The sequence below is a fragment of the Phascolarctos cinereus genome, unplaced genomic scaffold (genome assembly GCF_003287225.1).
Source record: "Phascolarctos cinereus isolate Bilbo 61053 unplaced genomic scaffold, phaCin_HiC Scaffold_7;HRSCAF=346, whole genome shotgun sequence".
Lineage (NCBI taxonomy): Eukaryota > Metazoa > Chordata > Mammalia > Diprotodontia > Phascolarctidae > Phascolarctos > Phascolarctos cinereus.
In genome coordinates this window covers 198,989,865-199,010,395 of record NW_027556180.1, presented here as the reverse complement: position 1 = coordinate 199,010,395, position 20,531 = coordinate 198,989,865, and the positions used below count along the sequence as shown (strand labels likewise).

The window sequence follows — 20,531 nt, the reverse complement described above, 5'->3', positions numbered from 1 at the left end:
CTTGTTCTCTCCCAACAACTTCTAGTTTTCCTGTTCCATTTGTGATTTTTTTCCTTGCTGTTTCTCATCAGTGACTGCCTTGCTCTGTGTGTCTGTCTGATCAGCATGCCCTCCTGTTCCTTTAGTAGTAAGTACCTGGGGCACTAGGACCCAGTGAGAGTCTCTCTGCAAGGCTTGCAGAAAGGCATTAAGACTCCTCCTTATCTCCAGTGTCAAACTTGACATCAGCCTGCAAGCGGAGCATGGTAACTTCTCCAGCAATCAGAGCTCTCCCCCTCACATCAGTGGCATGCTTCATGGAGATATGCTCTTCTCACTGCCCTCTGCTCCAGCAACATGGATTGTCACATCTCCATCCTCCTGTTTCTCATCTGCTCAGCTCGCAGCTGCTTTGGGGAACTGATTGTCCAGCCTACCAATGAAGGTAAGCACAGCACAGGCATGACAATCAAAACTCTTCCACTCCTTAACGTTGTATATTATGATTGAAACCTTATTCACTCTTTTAAAGTAGTATAGGCTGAAACTGCACTGAGAGTAAACTGAAGATGTGCTTTTATTTTCGTTTGAGAAACATAAATCCTCAGAATGTGTTTTCATTTGGATGCCAATTCAAACAATTGCCTTGTTTGCAAATTATGCGCAGAAAAAGAAAAAAAAAGGCTCGAATTTGCACACTACAGTATGTTAATTGCCAAAAAGCCCAAGAAGTATTTTAGTATCCAATTATGACTATTGATCCCTAGATAATAAGTTTAACAGGAAAAAAAAAGCACTTTTCTTTTATCTCCAAATCTTTAGCTCATCCCTAAAGATAGGTAAAATATATTAAGAATTGTGGCTTTTTTTGTTTTGGATGGAGTAAAAGGAGCCTGTAGTTGGGTAAAAAGATTTGGTGTGATTACTTTACTGCCTAGATATTGAAGTTCAATGCATCTCACAAAGGTGATGTTTCACTGCGCGGAACAGACATGTGCTATCATCCGTATAAATAACATTTATAGGAATTTTGGGAAGCTTAGTTTTGAGCATGTACATGTGAAAATAAGCAAATATATTAAATTGTGTATAGATCCTAGGCAGATGAGGTGATTTAGCTAATGGGAAGCCCAGAAAGAATACAACAAAGTGAATGGCACTTTGTTGATACCGAATTTTCCTCCTTACAATGGATGTATGTACCTTTTCACCTGATAAATATGCAAAACCAATGCTAATAGCTTCTATCTTTTCTGTAATACTGCATACGTATTAGGCGCTTTATCATTTTCTAATCTATCATTCTAATCCATCTTGAATATAAAGTTCATGGGGACAATCCTTAACTATCATGCACATTTCATTGAGTAATTGGGTGCATAATGAAGAATTTGAAGCTCTGATGTCTTATTAGTAATTATAATTTTCAAACAATAATAAAATTAAACATTTGCTATTGGATCAATGATATTTAAGTCAATACTAAGCTTTTTATTTATAAATAGTAAATTCAATGGACAATTTAAAATGTTTTGAAACTTTTTCATTAAATAAGAAGATTGACACTCTTTTTTAGTGACCTACTTTCATTGATAAGGAAAGAATAAAATTAAGCTTTTATATTTATGAAATTTGTTTACAGCCTGGCCATTTAATTTTAGCAGATAATGCATAAATTTATGAATTTTTCTTTTTAGACTTTCGTTCTCTCTAAATTGTGAAACTGAATATGCTAGTATGTAAAGATCACAAAAATCATTTCCATCCATTAGACTGCTCTGTAGACCAAATTAATAGTTATTTGAAAGACACTGCCAACTCTTCTTGGATGAAAGGCAGTCTTGGTTATTTTTTTACGCAGATATAGTATCCATGAATAAAAATCAGATTTTAAGATTTTGAAATGATTAAAGGAATTAAATATTGTGCATAATTTAAAATGGAAAACAATATTGTTCTTTCTACAGCTGCTTGATAAGTGGTATTCATTTGGAAGATTAATAAACTATTAAGTTAACTGCTTTTAGTGATCATGTATATAAATAATCTGGAGATTTTTGTGTTTATAGAAGATATAACTGTGTAAAACTGTAAGATTGATGCTCTAATAATAAGACTGTTGTAATTAACAAAATATTGAAAAAAAAGAATCCATTTCAGGGAGTTAATTATTATTGAAACTATACTGTATGTATGCATACACTCAAAGAATGGTTGAAACCATACTGTATGTAAATGTAAACTTAGAGATATACATATATGTGTTGAAAGCATGCTTTAGGTACATCCATGCATTCACACATGTGTGCATATAGTGTGCTTTTAACACCTGCATCTGTGTATGTACATATTCACATGAATATGTTAAAATATTTTGCTATGTTTACTATTTTATTTTATGAAAATTCCTCTATCATTCATAAAATAATTAATCCTTCCAAAAGATCATTCCAAAGGCAACTTTTTCTTTCTCTTATAGGCTTTCCTATTTCCTTAGGAATAAAAATTAAAATGTAAACTTTTGTGGTTGTAAATAAATCCTATTAGCCTAGTCTAAGGTTTGTGCAAATATTTGATTAGAAAAAAACAATACTGAGTATTAGTGCAGTTGTGTTAGACAGCATGAAACTTCACAGATTCCACATCACTGGCAAATAAAATATTGGCACACAAAACACACATGCCATTTTCTGAAGACATTAATTTGCACAGATTGAGACACTTCTGAAAATTTGGGTCATTTTCCTAATAATGTTAATAATGTATTGTTCCTGCCTCTCCTCCAACCCTCCCCCCCTCGGTTACATAGTAATTTTGACATTTTATTTGAGGAAATATTGTGCAAGGAAGATTCACATTGAACTTAGTTTTTTCATAAAGTGCAGGGTATACTTAAACCTTAAAGTTCTACATAATTGTGATCTAGTACTAAAGAACTTAAACTCATTTATCAGATCTCATTTAGAAAATTGCTCAGATTATCGATTTCACTTGTATTCTACTGAAGAAGCATGTCTTTTGGATATTTTTTGAGATCTCATAAAACAATGAATGATAAAAGAACTAAAGAAAAGATCTAAAGCTTGTCATTAGATTAATAGGCATGTGATCTTTTCTGATTAAAAGATTTGGGAATTAATGTACAAATTGAAATGCTTGGTACCTAGGACAATAAAAAATGAATTTAGAAATAAATTTAAGCAGAATTAGAAATTTGTTTTTGTTTGCATAATACTTTATAACCAAACTCCCTGGAAACAATTAAAAATATATGTTCATAATTTGCGTATATGAACAATCTACAACTCTAAACCCTTCAGCGTGAACTTGAACTTAAAGTTTGGATTGGAGGAACCTTTCTGTTTCTCAGGTTGATCTGACATCCAGACAGTAGTCCCCTAAATGAAAAACTACTCCTTTTCATAAGGAAAAATGATAATATAAGAATTGTATGGTAATTAATATTTAGAGATTTGCATTTACCTCTCTTGACTTGTCTTTTCTAAACCACTCCCCATCTTTCCCATAAATTATGAGAATGGATGAGTAAAAGACTATGAGAAAACAGTGGTGAAAACTTTGCTTTTATTGATTTTGTCTCATTTAGGATAGGACAAAATATTTACTGAATAATTTGCTATTTTTCAAAGCTTCCTGTTTAAGGGTAATTGAGTCAAATTTATTTATCAAGAAGTAAAAACGCTGTTTTTTTTTCTGCAAATGTTCATGCATTTGTATTACCATGACACTGACATAGTGCAACACCTCAACAGTGAAATTAAATCTTGTAAAATTCAACACCATAAAAATTAGAACAATATAGTTGTACATAAATATAGTATAAAATATTTCTGGACGGATTTGCAAATTTGGTATGCAGATACAATATTGGTTGTTTAAAAATAATAAATCATTGGTCCTTGATATGTTAGCATATACCAGATCACAAAAATATGTGACTTCATAAAGCACTATATGGAGTCATTTCTAAACAAAACATCTTTCCCATTTTTTCAACTCCCTAGGTACTTGAAATTTTCTGATCACTTAGTGGCATGGTTTTGTTTAAAGTTTAAAAGAAAAACTAGTGAATGTACAATAAAGTTCAGCGTGAACTGCCCATTAAGTAATAGGTAAATATCAGTAAGAATTAATATTTTATTAATGTTTGTTTTTCCTACTGTGGAAAAAAAAACTTTTCAACTGTCAATCCTTAACATTCAAATACACTGTGCTTGAAAAGTACATAGAAAACTCCCATACCATTATTTCAACTAATACATACACACATACATGTAAACATTTATGTATACTTATGTGTATATAGATACATATATAATAAAACACATCTGTACATGTACGCATATATAACCTTTGGAAAGAAAACATTTTTATTTCAACAGCAAGTGGTTTCTAACTGCTACATATTACACTCAATTGAATGAGTTGTATATTTCTGTAATTTAATAGTTTTGTTCTGATCTTTCTGTAAGTGTGCTTTTTGCCTGGAGGTACTAGAAACTAGAAACTAATTTTACTGTTTTATAACCCACAACAGTTAACACTTGACCTAGGTCATTAACAGGATTATCAGCAAATTTGTTTAAGCTTTTACTGACAACCTGAATTGCTTGGATAATATTTTGACTGTGCAGACAGGAAACTTCTTGTAACCTATCAAAAGTACAGCATAAAATAAATTTATTTTGAATATATAATTTCCTAATTAAGTAGATATTGATAATATGTTTACACCATCTGAAGCTGGGAAAAAATGTTCATACTGGTACTCAGCATATCCTGCTTTTATAACATAACCATGTTTCACACAAGTCATTGGCATAAATTCACAATTACATAACTTTTTACAACAATGTATGGAATTGTAGATGTAATATTTTTCTACTTTTATGTTATTGGTGCTATGGTAAAAAAGTCTTTCTGATATGTTCTAAAAATATAATCAATTGAACTATGCATTGTTTACATTTAAATAACTATAAGAACTGCAGTAGAGAAATTATTTCATACATTTTCCCGACCACATGTCTTAATGGGATCATGGTGATGTTTGATAGGAAGAGTACTGGTGACACTGAATGTTGAGAGATATAAAGCATACAGTTGACCCTTATAAAGAAACAAACCCGAAAAGAAACAAACAAAAAACCCCAAATTAAAGTTCACCTAATAAAAAGAAATCCAAACTATGGTATTAGAGTTGTCACCCTTCAACAGTATATTTAGTAGATTTCATAAGTTTTATATACAATTTTTTTTCGTAAAGTTATATATTTTCTTCTTAGACTTCTTGGATTGCAGATTTTCAAAGTTTCACTTTGGTTCTTGAAATGCCGAATTCCATGAAGAAATTCACTATTTTTGTTCAAGCAGAACTGGGAGCCATTGATCTTTTAATACTTAAAAATTTTGTTTGCTTTTGTAATCATATTATTTTTATACTTTTTGATATATTACCTTTCCTTGATGTGCTATCTGAAAGGAAAAATCCATTAGAAATATAAAATGTGCACTATTTTAAATTATCCAATACACTTGACACTCTGATGTATTACAAAAGTTTTACCAAGAAAACTAAGTTTCTCCATAGCATATTTGACTTACTAACTTTCTAACAAACGGGAACGTGGTAATGAAAACTGCAAAGTTAAAAATTCAAGGCATACCATTTTCAAGAAAACCAAAGTGCTAAATCTTAAATTTATAAATACTGTTACGTCTAAAAAATTAAAAGTCACTTAATCTATCTGTGATGTGGCCTGCCTTTTTATTTGAACAACTTTGGAATAATTTTGTTTTCCGTGAATATAGGTTGTTGAGGGCAAGTAGGTATTTGAGATAACATTGCCTTGTGCAACTACTTTTCTATCAGCTGTTTTCTGATTTTATTTTGTAAATAATATAATCTCCAACTACGCCCTTACCCCCAAACCTGTTACTAGTTGTTTTCATGTAATCCCCATTTGATGAAAGGTTTAGATGTACGGATGCAGGTGTTCTCTTTTTGGGTTTTGTCTTAAGAGATCTGGATTTTATCACCAGTGAGGGTCACTACTGAGCTGTTACCAAATGCACAAGTAGCATTCCACAGCTTTTTCATATAAAAGCTTGGCTGGTGGCACAAAACATCCATTATGTTACTCATCCAGGTATAACATAGACTTAGGCTGCCTCTTGATTTCTTTAAGAAGTTCAAACTTAAATGGTTATAAAGTATATTCAGCTTTTTGGAGTTTAAGCAAAATTGTGTTTCATCAAAGTAATACTAGAGCATTTATAAAAAGCTGAATACTGAACTGTTGAATTAATCAAGCAAAGAAAGATGCCCCAGTTTAGAAAAAAGATCAAGGCCAGGGCATGTGTGCCTTTCAGCCATGTCACCTCGAAGGCACCACGGCTACCAGATGCTTGATATCATGTACTGGTGGAGCCTGGACAAGAGGGATCTCCACAGGGAAAGTCACTTACTAAATATTTTACCTTCTGCCAGTTTTACTTGGTATGAAAATAGGCTCAGTTTTGTAAAAAGTCTTTACAAGTGGAAAGAGAGCACAAATAGACCATGGAGAGAAAAATATAAATAGTATGAGAGTCCTATTATCCAAATAGCTCAATAAAATGCTCAAAAAAATTTATGTAGAATCTGTAACAGCCTCCCCCCCACCCCATAGAGGGAATTTAACATACTTGCTAGATAGTCAATTTTAGTAAAAATCACAATAGTGATTTTTAACTCTTTAATCATTCAATCAATAAGTATCTATTAAGCACCTACTTTGTTCCAGGCCGGGTTCTGAGCTATTTTACATATATGTTAACAATAGTAAGCTTTCCCCAGTTTTATACACTCTACTACACACCTTCCTCACCCATCCACCCCCACATACAGACACTTTTTTGACAGCAGGTAGTGTTTGCTCAAGGAAAACTTCAAGACATTAACCAAAAAAAAACCAACCCAAAACACCTCCCATTCTGCTGCCTGGGTAAATGCATACGGAGGGAGGATGGAATAAAACTGCTGCACCAAATAAAGCCTTAAACTTGGAGTGATGTTATTAAACTGGAAGCCCTGAAAGTGGAAACCTTTTTCCCCCCCTCATTTTCTAAACTATGTCCTGCTGTTCTAGTCAAAGCAAAGGGCGAAAATCCAAGTGATCTACTAAAAAAAATGCTGAAGTCAGAATAATTGCAGAGAGAGAGAATAATAATAATAATAATAATAAAAAGTGGTAGAGTTGTACAAGCAATTAAGTAAATAGTGGAGAAAAAGGGGGAAACAGTGTTTACCATGGATGGCAGAGCAAAGCATTAGCAATGCTTTCTTCTTTCTTCGTGTGACATTATTCAGGTTATATTTTTAATTTAGACCAAGTTGCAAAGTTTACCTTTCAGAAGAAGAAAGTTAGTGCAAATAATTCTGAACAGAGGACAAAGATGGGTATGGGCTGCTGACAATGCAGGGACTAAAAGCTTCATCTAACAACTATTAAGGCAAGCCTTAAAGGTGTTACAAGTAGAAATTGTATTATGCAGCATATCAAAAGCTTCCCAGGGAGTGCTTCTCCATGTGTGTTCTTACATATATATATATATACATATATATATCCCCTTTTTCTACTGATGGGGTAGATATTTGTGAGTAAGTGTGCTTCAGCTTTATTGAGGGAAATGGTTTGTGGCTGGGTTTTTATGTTTTTGTTTTTTTCTGATGGCTATTGCATTAGATATCCTCGCCTTAAGGGAAGAGAATCTTCCCACCACCCTTTAGGCTGAGAGAGAACAATCTACACCCTTTAATTAATATGCATATATAAAGTAAGCCTTTGTGGCTTTGTATGTATGCATGGTTCACACACATTTAAAAGATAAGAACCCTGTGCCTAATCTGTGCTGAGAGATGAGTTAGTCCATGCTTGGAGCTCTGCTCCCCACCCTTTCGGTGTCCCTGTGTGCTCTCCATACCTCAGTTGGGCCCCGGCTTTGTGTGACCCTCACTCTCCCCACCCCCAGGAAACTGAGAGCCCCGATCTGGCTGGCTGTCCCCACCCCCTCCTATTCTCGCTGTTCTTTTCTCAGGGAAGAGCCTCTCTCACTGAAGAAACTGAGAAGCTGAAACCCTCTGACTCCCTGGGGAGTGTGTGTGTGTGTGTGTGTGTGTGTGTGTGTGTGTGTGTGTGTGTGTGTTTTAATGGGGAGTGGGGTTATAGTGGAGGCGGGAAGCTGTGCCTAGGAGAGGCTCTTTATCTGTAGATCTATGCCTCGGGAGCTTTTAGAGAAAGGAAGAGAGGGTGTCAAGCCTGCACTTCCTGAGGATATTCCTATTTGGATCTGCGATCCATTGAAATCTCTGTGAGTGTCATACAGAATATGGGGTTGCTAGGATTTCAAATGCAGTAACACATTAATTCTGAGATTGACAAAAGGAGAATCTGTCCGGAGAAGGGTGGACCACTCTAGGAAAAGGATTGGAGTTGCTCCCAGACCTGTGATTGCTCTTAAATGCTCTCTTGGATCCTAGAGATGGGGGTCCTCCAATAATCTTGTTAATATTTTTTAATTCTTCAGTGTGTAGTTCCCAGCACCTCTCTTTGGGGAAAAAAAAAATTTCTGCTTTTTTTGTTTTAAGACCTACTCTTCCCTCTTCTCAGATCTTACCTCTCTATTGTAAGCATTAAGCCTTAAATTCTAAGTTAGTATTTGTTAACCTGTTTTCCTCTCCATCAAGGGAGATAATTACATTTCCCAAATGTGAAGTGGTGATCAGATGTACCTTAACTTACTCACAGGGTTGTTTTGATGTACAAGAAAGGTGTTTTGCAAAAATTAAAACAAAAAACAAAACCCCATAAAACCTTTGTACATAAAATTCTTGTATGTATACTCCATACATAGGGTATTTTTAAGAGTACTGGATTTGAAGTCAGAGGACCTGGTTTGGGTACTGGCTGGGTTACCTGCTCTTCTCTGTATCTTTGTACAACATTTGAGGTCCAGTTGTGTCAGTTTCCTAATTTGTAAATAAATAAATAAAAATAAAAATTAAATTGGACATTGGGGAACCTGTAGCCTCGAGGCTGCATGTGGCCCTCTAGGTCTTCAAGTGCAGCCCTTTGACAGGATGCAAACTTCACATCCCCTTCATAAAAGGATGTAAAAGGATGTTCTGTAAAACTTAGACTCAGACAAAAGGCCACCCCCAAGGACCTAGAAGGCCACATGTGGCCTGGAGGTTGCAGGTTCCGCACCCCTGAGGCCCTTTTCAGCTCTAAATTTTATGATCTGTCATGGTAGGGGCAGGGGAAGAGCTGTGGAGGAAGAAACTAAAATAATTTACTTTGTTTCAGTTAAAACATGCTGGGAAGTTAAGAATTTTTGACCTTCCCTTTCTGGCTCCACCCCCCCAATACACACACACACACACACTCTCTCTCTCTCTCTCTCTCTCTCTCTCTCTCTCTCTCTCTCTCTTTCTCCCTCTCTCTCTCTCTCTCTCTGTCTCTCAGACATGCAAGTTGGTATCACAATCCCTGATAGAATGTATGCTCCTTGAGAACAGGAGATGTTTTTTCTTTGTGATTGTATCCCTAGTGCCTAGAGCAGTCATTGGCACAAAGTAGGTCCTTAATAAATGCTTGTTGATTTATGAGTTGGGAAAAATGCACTACAGGGCTATAGATTTCTCTGGGATTCATTCAGAGGAAAAGTGGGTTTGCAATATAGAATGCCCTGAGGGACTTAGGGGGAAATTTTTTTTGTGAGAAACACACAGTTCTCAAAATTATATTCCTTCCTCTTCCACCACAATTTTATCCGATTCCTAAAAGTAGAGGCAAAAGTCTTAAAGTAGGAACAAGAAATAGTGATTTTTAGTTTAGAGACGTCTTTCATATTAAAAAAGTACTTTATACATTTGGAAGCACTGATGGAAGGTAGCTAGTTATAGCCTTGAAAAATAGCAAATTAAGTCAAGGACAATTATATTTTTTCACATAGACATTTCAGCACATATGTTGTTCATTAATTACCTCCATAAATTCTGTTAACCTGGCAAACAGCAAAAATAGAATATTGATGATGTCAGTTTTCCAAATCAAAGTTTTAGTGTCTTGGTTTCTTCAAAATGACACAAAATTTTTTTCTACTGTTATCACTGTGCTATTCCACTGTGTTCACATGAAAACACTTAAGTAGTTTCCACATTGAAGCATACTTATAAGAATAAATGAGAAGGGTTCAAGCTGAGAGTTCTTAACCTTTTCTGTGTCATGGACCACTTTGGCAGTCTGTTGAAGCCTATGGACCCTTTTCAAGAAACATATTTTTAAAAGTACAAAGTACAATATATACTATTACATAGGAAACCAATAATATTGAAATATTTATCAAAATATTAAAGAAGATGTATTGGGCCCCAAATTAATTAAGGTTCCCTGATTAGAAGCAGACTCTGAGGATTCATTTTGTACTTACTTAATTATGTACATGTTGTCTTCACTATAAGATGTTAATTCCTTAACTGTAGGTGCTATTTCATTTTTGTCTTTCTATACCCAGCATTGGTATCTGATAACAGGCGCTTAAATGCTTGCTGCCTGATTTCTAGTGGATTATTTAAATAGGTAACTCACTTTAATCTATTTCATTGGAAAGTTTGCATTGACTTGCTCCTCCAATCAACACAAAATAAATCTTGCTAAGTTATAACAGATTCTTAATATTGGGTAGCTTTGCTTTTCTCCATTTTTTTTTAAATTCAGGATCTGAATCATTATGCTTACTCAGTTATCTTCCTATACCTAGTAAATTTATTAAAAGGAAGTGAGAGACAGCCAATTGGTTCTTGGGTGTAATTTTATTGGGATCTACAAGCAAGATTAACTTTGCTTTGCTGTGGATTGTTTATTCATCAAGGAAAAATCATCTGAAGATTATTTTAAAAATAGATACATATAACTGTGTAAACTAGACTGGGATCTGCCTATTCTAGTAAAAATTTAGGCCTTTACTTTTTTTTTTACCTTTACATATGGTAAAACTGTTTTCTCATCAATATGGGATTTTAAAATTTCTTCAACTATCTCAACAGGACTCAAAAGAGAGAGGTAGCACATTGTTAACAGTTAACTACATTTTTGTTTCTGGATTTTCAGCCCTAACTCTATATTTACAAATATCTAGAGATTTCGTATGGACTTAGTTCCATATTGAGAAAGATAGTATTAATTTAGAGTGCACAGTGACCCGTATATTCAAAATACAGTGGTATATTGTATTGCTTCCTTTGAGTACAAATGAGGATGGGAAAAATGGTTATATTTTTGATAATCACTTGGCTCATTCTTTGCCTTTGCAAAAACAATTTATAGTAGCTCTTACTGACACGTCTTTTGTAGTATGGTAGTATTCTCTGTAGCCCCTCAGTTCGCTACTTTCTCCCACCCTCCTCCCATGCTGTTTAAGCTGACCCTTTTCCAAAATATGGGCTAAATTAATTTCTCTGGGTGAACAGATAATGTCTTGGAATTTTGATAAAATCAAACAAAGTCTTCTTAAAGACAAATTGGTAAGGAGAAACAAAACAAAACCCAGACCAAAATACTGACTTAGTTTTTGCAGCTGTTTAAATTTGATTTGACATTTGAACACTTTTGTTTTGTTTTGTAACATTACTGGTCTATGACTTTCAAAGATGGCAGAGAGCTGGAAAAGCAGTTGCTGTATCCAAACTGTGAGATGACAGTTGACCTGCAGAAGCATTTGAGGGTATTTAATGGGGACAATGAAAACAAATTAGGTTGTTGCTTCTCTATAACTAAAGAAGTATATATACATTAAATGCATTCAACTATTTCAGCACATTTATTAGTTTTTTTGTTTTGTTTTGCTTTTGCTTTTTGTTAAATATAAAGGTTTTTTTTTCCAGTGTGCTATTTTAATATTATTGGGTGACTTTAGATAATCATGGTCTTAAAATTATCATCATCATTTTAACTTATATACCTCAAACTGCTAATGTGGTTGTAGAATCTTTTGTTTAAGCAGTGTCTTGAAAACTGTAGCTGCCTTTTCCTTCATACACTGGTCCTAGTATAAAATAACAGAGCTTTGACTCTGTATGGTGTCTTTTGAGCAGAAGCTGCCAGTAGCAATTACTTGTACTTTTTGTCTTAACTTGACTGAATTAGTTAAATTAGGCCGAGCTCAGTAATTAGTGGTTTCCAAAAACTTTGAGGTACTACTGCTCCCCTTTCAGAGCTTTTATGTTTAAAAGCACAGATATTTCCTACTACAACCACAAAATGGCTGCATGGATAAGTCCCCAAACACCAAAGAATGCCATAACTTAAAAAAATTCATATCCAAATAATTTGCATATATTTGGGAGGATTTCAAAATTACTTAATTGCAGAGAAATAAAAATTACTGTCCTTTTAAAAATTCCCTTCAGCTTTGACTCATTTATTTTCTTCCTAACAGTGAATTCTTGGAAATTAGCCAGGGGTGCTTATTTGTCTTTTCTACTATCCTATTCCTCTGTCCCTCACACTGATGGGAAAGGGATTTTTAAAAAATATTAATATCAGAAGTACAAGTATAAAATTCAGTATGCATCTATTGGGCTAAATCAAGGTTTAAATAAAAATAAAAGCAACTGTCAAAGAAAAGGATTTTCACTAAAACTGTCACATTTAGTTCTTAAATTTCTCAAAATAACTTTTATCAGTTTATCAGTTAGAGGTCTGACATGAGACCTCTAACAAAGGATGAACTCTCTAGAGACGCATGAATATTACTTTTTCCTGCCTTTTTTTTAAAGAGAGAAACATGCATCTCTTTAGTTTTTAACATTGGCAGCTAGGTAGCTCACTGTATAGCATGATGGACTTGGAGACAGGATTGTGAGTTCAAATGATGTCTCAGACTGAGCAAGTGGCTTAACCTATCTCAGCCTCATTCAGTTTCTTTATCTGAAAGAAGGGGATAATTAAAAAAAAAGTCATATGTAAAATGCTTTGTAAACTTTAAAGAGCCATATAAATGCTAGCTATTGTCAAATTTCACATTTTTTCACATAATAATTCTTACAATAGTAGTAGTGAGTAGTTTAAGTATAAAATGGGGAAAGTGGTATTTCCTAAATGTGTAATGTTCTTACCAACATTTGTGTTTAAAAAAAATTAAAGTGAAATGTCTTCATCCCTCCCCCCCTCCCCAGCCCCAGCCCTGAACACTTAGAGATACAAGCTAGGCTCTACCTTGTTTTAATTGTCTTAATGTATCAATTCTTACTAATATCCATTAGATCCTAAATTAAATTATGTCTACCCTCCCCCACCGAACAATCAAAAACTTAGGAAATTAAAAGAAATCCAAAGAAACTCTGAATTTAATAAAGAAGCAAAATAAATAAAACATTAAATTGTAATAGCTTAAAAGTACAGTAAGACTTTGGGGATACCCTGTATGCTGATTATATTGCTTAGCCTTTTTGGAAAAAAAATCAGCACAAATATAGTTGAATGTGTGGAAAATAATTCGTATAAAGCTTGCTCTGACACCCATAATAAAATAATCTGTTTTTATTTGTCATCTTTTAAAATCCTTTGCTGGACAAGATATGAGTTTTCCCTATTATGGCAGCCTAATTTAATAGGAACTTTTTGTTGTTGTTGTTATTATGTAATACATTAATACAAGGAGCACCAATGTTTACTAGTTTTGTGACAATGGACACTTAGCTTCTCTAGTTTGAGTCTAAAGAGGAATTACAGTATTTCCATGATCAATCTTAAAGGGTTGTTGTCATCAGGAAATCACCTTGTGAGCCTTAGTCCTAAAATCAATAAATTTGTCATAGTGGGATTCTCCACAATGATCTAGAACATGTAACATGGGGGCCGCAGAACACCTAAAAACTGGGTAGATTGGAGAGGAAAGAAATATTACATCTTTATTTCAACTAATCTTTAACTGAAACTTAGCCAGGCAACAGACACCATTCTGAGAAGGGGTCTATACACTTAATCATACTGTTGAAGGGGTCCAAAAAAGTTTAAGAAAACCTGCTATAGAGCAATGGTTTGAAACTGCACCAAAATCAGATGATCCCTAACCAAGGCAGTTATTACATAATGTGAGATGTTTTGGGTTGGCTGGTTGGTTGTTTTTTCTGCTGTGGTGATTAATTGTCATTAGGATCCTTCCTTTAGCTTTCTGAGAGACTTCATAATGTCTATATTTTAAATACTGCCTAGTAATACCTTTAGTATACAAACCTTTTCTCATAATATTAAGCCCTGTTATGACCTTTTGATATCTAAGATTTTTAAAAAGTTCATTCTTTAGAAAGAGTCTATGTTTGAAATTCAGTAGTGTCCAGTGGTCAAGTAAAAGTCAGGTTTGTGTTTTAGTGTTGTTTTTTTTTCTCCATACATCACCATAGTTATGAAAACACAGGTATGTATACTTTGTGACTCTTAGGTATTTATTCTACAGGAATTTTTCTTTCTGAGAGGTGATGAAGCAGCAATGTATAGCTTTTTATAAAATTAGGATCTGGATCTTCTAGAATCACATGGTTGAACAAGAGACTACTCCCTCAGGAAAGTCCATGTTTAGTGATAAAAAATGTGGTTGACATTTTTGTCTTTGTGGCATAAGTGTCCACGTAGAATAATGGCTCACATGTCTATCGTGCTTTAAGGTTGACAAGGTGAAATAGATAGTGTACTATCATCCCAATTTTGCAGATACAAAAATTCTTGAAACTAAGATAAATTAAGTAACATGACTAAAATTGCACAGGCAATAAATGTCTCAGGTCCTCCACAGAGATGGATAATTCCAACAAATTTTCAGGTTATTCTTTCTTCCAGGGTAGTGTTGTCACTTGATAAAGTCATTCTAGTAATTTGTTTTTTATTTAAAAGAAAAACAAAAGCTTCAGCCCACTTTGGTTTTAAGAATATTTTTTATGAACATAAGTAGAGAGCAGTGGATTTCATTTACAGGTTGAATAGGATTAAGATCTAATTTTAGTCTGTGAAATTCACTTATATAATCCAAAATAACTAGCTCTAAATGGCATGTTAATGTTGAGACTAAACAAGACCGTACTGAGCCATTGTTAAGTACTTACACAGCAAAATGTTCATTCTGTCCAACATTTCTTAAGCATCAACCTTATGCAGTGGCCAGGAACTTATTAAATACACCTCAATTCACCTCTCCTCCTCTAACCCCTTTGCAGCCTCCAGTTTTCTTTCATGAGGCTTATTATTGTAATATCTAGAGCCTGATCACATAAATAATAAAAAATTGAAGGATTTTATTTTTTTTTCTGAATAACATTGTTGTAAGTGGAATACAGAGACATTCTCTTTTTCTTGAGAAATTACTGAGACACAGGGTCATAACTATATTATGCATTACTTCTGTTAGAAGAGACACCAATTAAACAAAAGATACCCATCATAAAGTTAAAATATTTTGTAAATTACTGTAAAACTATTTATTACCTCAAAAAGAAACCAAAATATTTTCTTGAGCTTTTTTCATGTATGTATGTAGTGTATGTATGTATGTAGTGTAAAGACATTTTCAAAGGTGTAAATTAGTCCTAAGTAATGTCTAAGTCTTTTTAGATGGAAAAGCAGATCCTCTAAATCTGAACTTTGCAATGATCATTCAAAATGAGTCACATTATTTAGGTGAGAATTATTCACCACAGTAAAACCCTTAAGAAATCCTCACTTTAAAATTTTCCTGGGGAATATACTCACTCTTTTTTTGCATGTGTGATTTATTTTAAATGCTATTTTTATAGTTGGTTTTTTGAAAAAAAAATCTTATTTTGAATATTTTTAATGGTGAGGTAGGAGAGATTAATTATTGTCTCCGTTATGTGTGAATTGCAATTACTTCTATGATTGCTGATAGGGTTTAGCATTGTATGAGATAATACCAAAGGTGTGTTGCCTGGGGGTGGGGGTGGGAGGATGACATTATATTGCTCTCTTCCATTATTTCCTTCCTTTGGGCCTCAATTTTCCTGTCTGATAAGCGAGCAAGTTGGATTAAATAAAAACTTCGGGTTGCTGAACTTGTTTGATAACAATGATTGAAGTTTTGTTTCATTTGTAATCCTATATATTTTATTTTCTACATTAAAACTTTTTTTTTGTGAGAAAGGGTCAATAGGTTTCATCAGAATGCTGAAGGGACACATGAAGGAAGGAAAAGTATTTAATGCCAAATATGTGCCAGAAACTGTGCTAAGTGCTTTACAAATATTACCTCACTTGATTCTCACCACAAACCTGGGAGGTAGGCACTGTTATTATTATCATTTTAGTGTTGAGGCAACTTAGGCAAAAAAAAAAAAGCAATACAAGAACAGATTTGGAATCACATCTTCAGTGCAGATTTGAATTCACATCTCTTTGACATAAGGCCCAGCAGCATAATGTACCACCTGTTTGTCTCTAATATAAAAAAGGTTAAGAACCCTTGAGCTAAATGATCTCTGAGGTCTCTTCCAGCTCTTAAATCCTTTGATCCAGTAAGCTCTGTTGATAGTGAATCTCCCTTATTGGCAACTCTCTTGTCAATAACAGCAGCTGAATGGCTGTCCTCTAGCTCCTGTCTGACTGGTGATAAGGAAGCTATGAGCACAGGTACAAACCATTAGAGCCTTGGGCCTGACTGGCACTGACAGCCATGTTCTAACTGGATTAAATCTGTAACAGTGGGAATAGGTGACAAAGAAAGACTACATGTTTCCCCTCCATTCCACAGTACTACAGCCTAGGTCTATGTACTATATGTGTTCTGCTTATTTCTTTATTCCAAACCATGCCAACCAGGTTTAATTTCTGGCTTTTAAAGTTTATTTCAGAACCCATTTGAAAATCTCATCTGGGCCTATGAGTCAGAGTGAGGATCATCCCATGGTGGTCAGAATATAAAAGCCCTTGACAGAGCTAGTATTTGGGAAAAGAGACTGCATTATAATGTGACATTTAGTTAATTTTCTATTTTCCATGGAACCCTCTCACTTCTACTTGGCTTTCCAAATCTATTAATTTTCTCAACACCGTATCACATTCATTCCACATGCAGCCCATGGACCATAGTCCAATAGATAGTAGAAGAAAAGATTTGTGGCATCCTAGGGTGGTTTCAATTCACTAACACTGTTTAAAGTGCTATGAAATCCCAGACATAAGTCAAAAATAATACCAAATATATTCCAGTCCAACTCAATGATTGCAGCATTTTTGGATTGCTTTTGGATCACTAATTTACGTTGTGAGAGTTGGTAATAAATCAGTCAGTCAAATTAGTTCAACAAGTATTTATAGGCACAATCTATGTCCCAGGACCTATGCTAAGCACTAGAGATAAAAAGAACATAAAAAGCAAAAAAATGAAAAATAAAACAAAACAAACAAAAACAGTAGTCCATGCTCTTGAGGAGTTTACATTCCAATCTTGGAAAAATATGTCAATAAATATGTACAAAAAAGTTATGTACAGATTAGATGGAAGTTAATCTTTGAGAGGGAGTTTACGTCTGGCACCTGGGGGACTATGAAAGATGCCCTGCAGAAGTTGACATTTGAAGCTGAGCCTTGAAAAAATTTCCAGGAAATTAAGAAATACAATTTAATTGAATGTTTCCAGTTTGTTTAATAATTTCACACTTTGATGTATATATGATTGCATGAGTGTGAATGTATTCCCTACACCGGTGTACATTTTTTTTTCATTCTTGTCCATTTATTCTTGTAGTTTCTCAAAGAGGATCTAACCAATGTACCCTATGAGCTTCTGCTTGTTCCTTCAACAGCTCAGTGGTAGCAGTGATCCCCATGAGCTATGTATTGTTTCTTATCTCTGCTACCTAATTCTACCAATTCTTTGAGAACCTCAATAATGTGTTTCAATCACTCTTCATTTGCAAGCCATTGTTTATAATATGTTGTAGCCTGCTTCTCCTAACCATGTGTTTTTCTTTGCCCATTATGTTACCTGTAATTTGAATTTTTCTGAAATGACAGTGTTCTGTGATTCATTGCAGTGTAGCATTACTAGAGGGTTAAAGAGGTAGACTTCATTACAGGAAACAGTTTGAAGTTGTTAGAAGTATTGCATACTTTTTTAGGGTAGCTAATTGATGCAGTGGATAGAGTGCCAGGCCTGGAGTCAAGAAGACTCCTCTTCCTGAGTTCAAATCAAGCCTCAGACATTTAGTAGCCGTGTGACCCTGGGTCACACTTAACCCTGTTTGCCTTAGTTTCCTCATTTTTAAAATGATCTGGAAAAGGAAATGGCAGAACTACTGCATTATCTTCGCCAAGAAAACCCCAGATGGAGTCACAAAGAATCAGACACAATTGAAAAAGACTGAACAATAGTAACAAAATTGTATAGTTTCCCCAAAACAAGCCAAGTTTGATCCCCTAGTATATAGCTCTGGGACCAGGTATGGACTCATCCTTCATCTTGATGATGAGGCTTTGTAATATTTCAGAACTTAATTCAGTTACTATAGTATCCTCTGTGAATAGGGAATTTGGAGAACCTCATCAATGGTTATCTTCTTTATCTTCCACAACAATTATCCCCATTTTATAGTTGAAGAAATTGAGGAAAACAGAAGTTAAGTGACTTGCTCAGGGTTACAGAGTGTCTGAAGCAAGATTTGAACTCTGCCTCAAATATTGTAAAAATGATAACAGTAATGCAGATATTATCTCATTTAATCATCGCATCTTGGGCATAGTCTCTGTCGTGTTCTTAAATGCTTCATAAATGCCTGTTTCCTTCCTTCCAATAGTCTTCAGATCCATATTTTGTCAACTCAAATCTCTCAAGATCAACAAATAAATGCAACATTATTGTACCTTGTATTGAAAACTGCCAATGAAAGCTTTCATGTTTCCTTTGTTTTTATCTCTTTGAAAAATGCAAATCAAAATGACCCTGAGGTTTTACCTGGAATCCATGACAAAGATAGCACTAGACAGAAATAGTGTTAGGATTGTGGAAAGACAAGCACATTAAGATGCTGGTTGAGTTGTGAATTGGCATACCATTTTGGAAAACAGTTTGGAATGCAAATAAAGTGGTTAAAATATTCATACCCTTTTTCTGAGGTATTCCACTGTCAGATTTCTTCCCCAAGGAGGAGGTCATTAACAAAAAGAAAGACTCCATATTCACCAAAATATTTATAGTAACACTTTTTGTGGTAGCAAAGAATTGGAAACAAAGTAAATACTTATCAGTTGGGGAATGTCTAAAAAAATTGTGGCATATGAATGTAATGGAGTATTTCTGGGATGTAAGAAATGACAAATATGATGGCTATGGAGAATCATGGAAAGACCTTCATAAACTGATGTAGAGGAAAATAAGCAGAACCAAGAAAATAATATAGGCAATGACTAAACAGTGTATATAGAAGTAACAACCACAAAACAATCAAAAGTGAATGTTGCTCAATTATAAAAAACAAGCATATCTACAAAGAAGAGATATGAGAAGAAACCTGCCATCAATCCTTTGTAGAGATGAGGGGTTCACAGAATGGAATGTTATACATAAGGTCAAATTTTTGAATTTGTTTCTTTTCTTCTCTTTTTAAAAAATTCATTACAAGGGAAAGGTTCTCTAGAAGGAGTAAGGAGAGGGAAAAGGATAAGGAAAATTTAGGTAATCTAAAACCAAAAGATCAATAAAAATCAATTTAAAAAAAGGACAGTATCCTTGTGTAATTAAAAAACTCCTGTTATCATGAAGTGTTACAGAGATAATAATATTATAAAGCTTTAAGTAATAAGAAACCTTAGAAATTATCTGATCCAGGCTCCCCATTTTATAGGTAAGGAAACTACTAAAGGATAGGAAGATTAAATCACTTACCTATGGTCACATAAGTAGTAAATAGTGGAGCTGGTATTGGAAATCAGGTCTTTTTTATGACAAAACAACTCATTTCCACCACACCACACTGAAAAAGCAGCAATTATATGGATATTTGCTGATGTCTTTGTGAACTTCTTTTGGGAGGTAGGGAAGGAAATACCATCTGTGATCTATATATTTCAAAAAAAATAACAGAAGTAATTATACCTTATATTATTCTGACAGGCATTACATAAAGAGGTTTGTTCAAGAAGGAGCAATAGGGAAAGATAGGTATCGTGTGTGGTTGTCTGGTTGGATGGAACATACTAAAAGACAGAATTTCTGACTGAGCTCAATAAATTCAAATAATGCACTGTGCTCATAAAAGAGGCATGATCTTATTAAAATAGCTACTTGTAATTTAAAGTACAAAAATTTCATGTGACAGAGTAATATCATTCTGTTAAAATCAACCATCTTCTCCCAAGCAGAACTCTATTTCCTGGTAGAATTCACACTGTCCTTGTTTCTTAATAACTGTCATCAGTTAGATATCAGAAGTTGGTTTCTGAAGTTTAAATACAGCCTGGTAGCTGTGTGAGCAGAGATTCCAC

The 20,531-nt window shown here is 34.2% G+C and overlaps 1 protein-coding gene across 1 annotated transcript in view; it reads left to right on the top strand.

The window, feature by feature from the left end:
- Positions 1-229: 229 nt before the first annotated feature.
- EPHA3 (EPH receptor A3) overlaps positions 230-20,531 on the top strand; it is a 436,320-nt gene continuing 416,018 nt past the window's right edge. Inside the window, exon 1 of the mRNA XM_020974820.2 lies at positions 230-424. Coding sequence (XP_020830479.1) covers positions 337-424 — 88 coding nt within the window. The 5' untranslated portion in view covers positions 230-336. The remainder of the gene's footprint in view (positions 425-20,531) is intronic.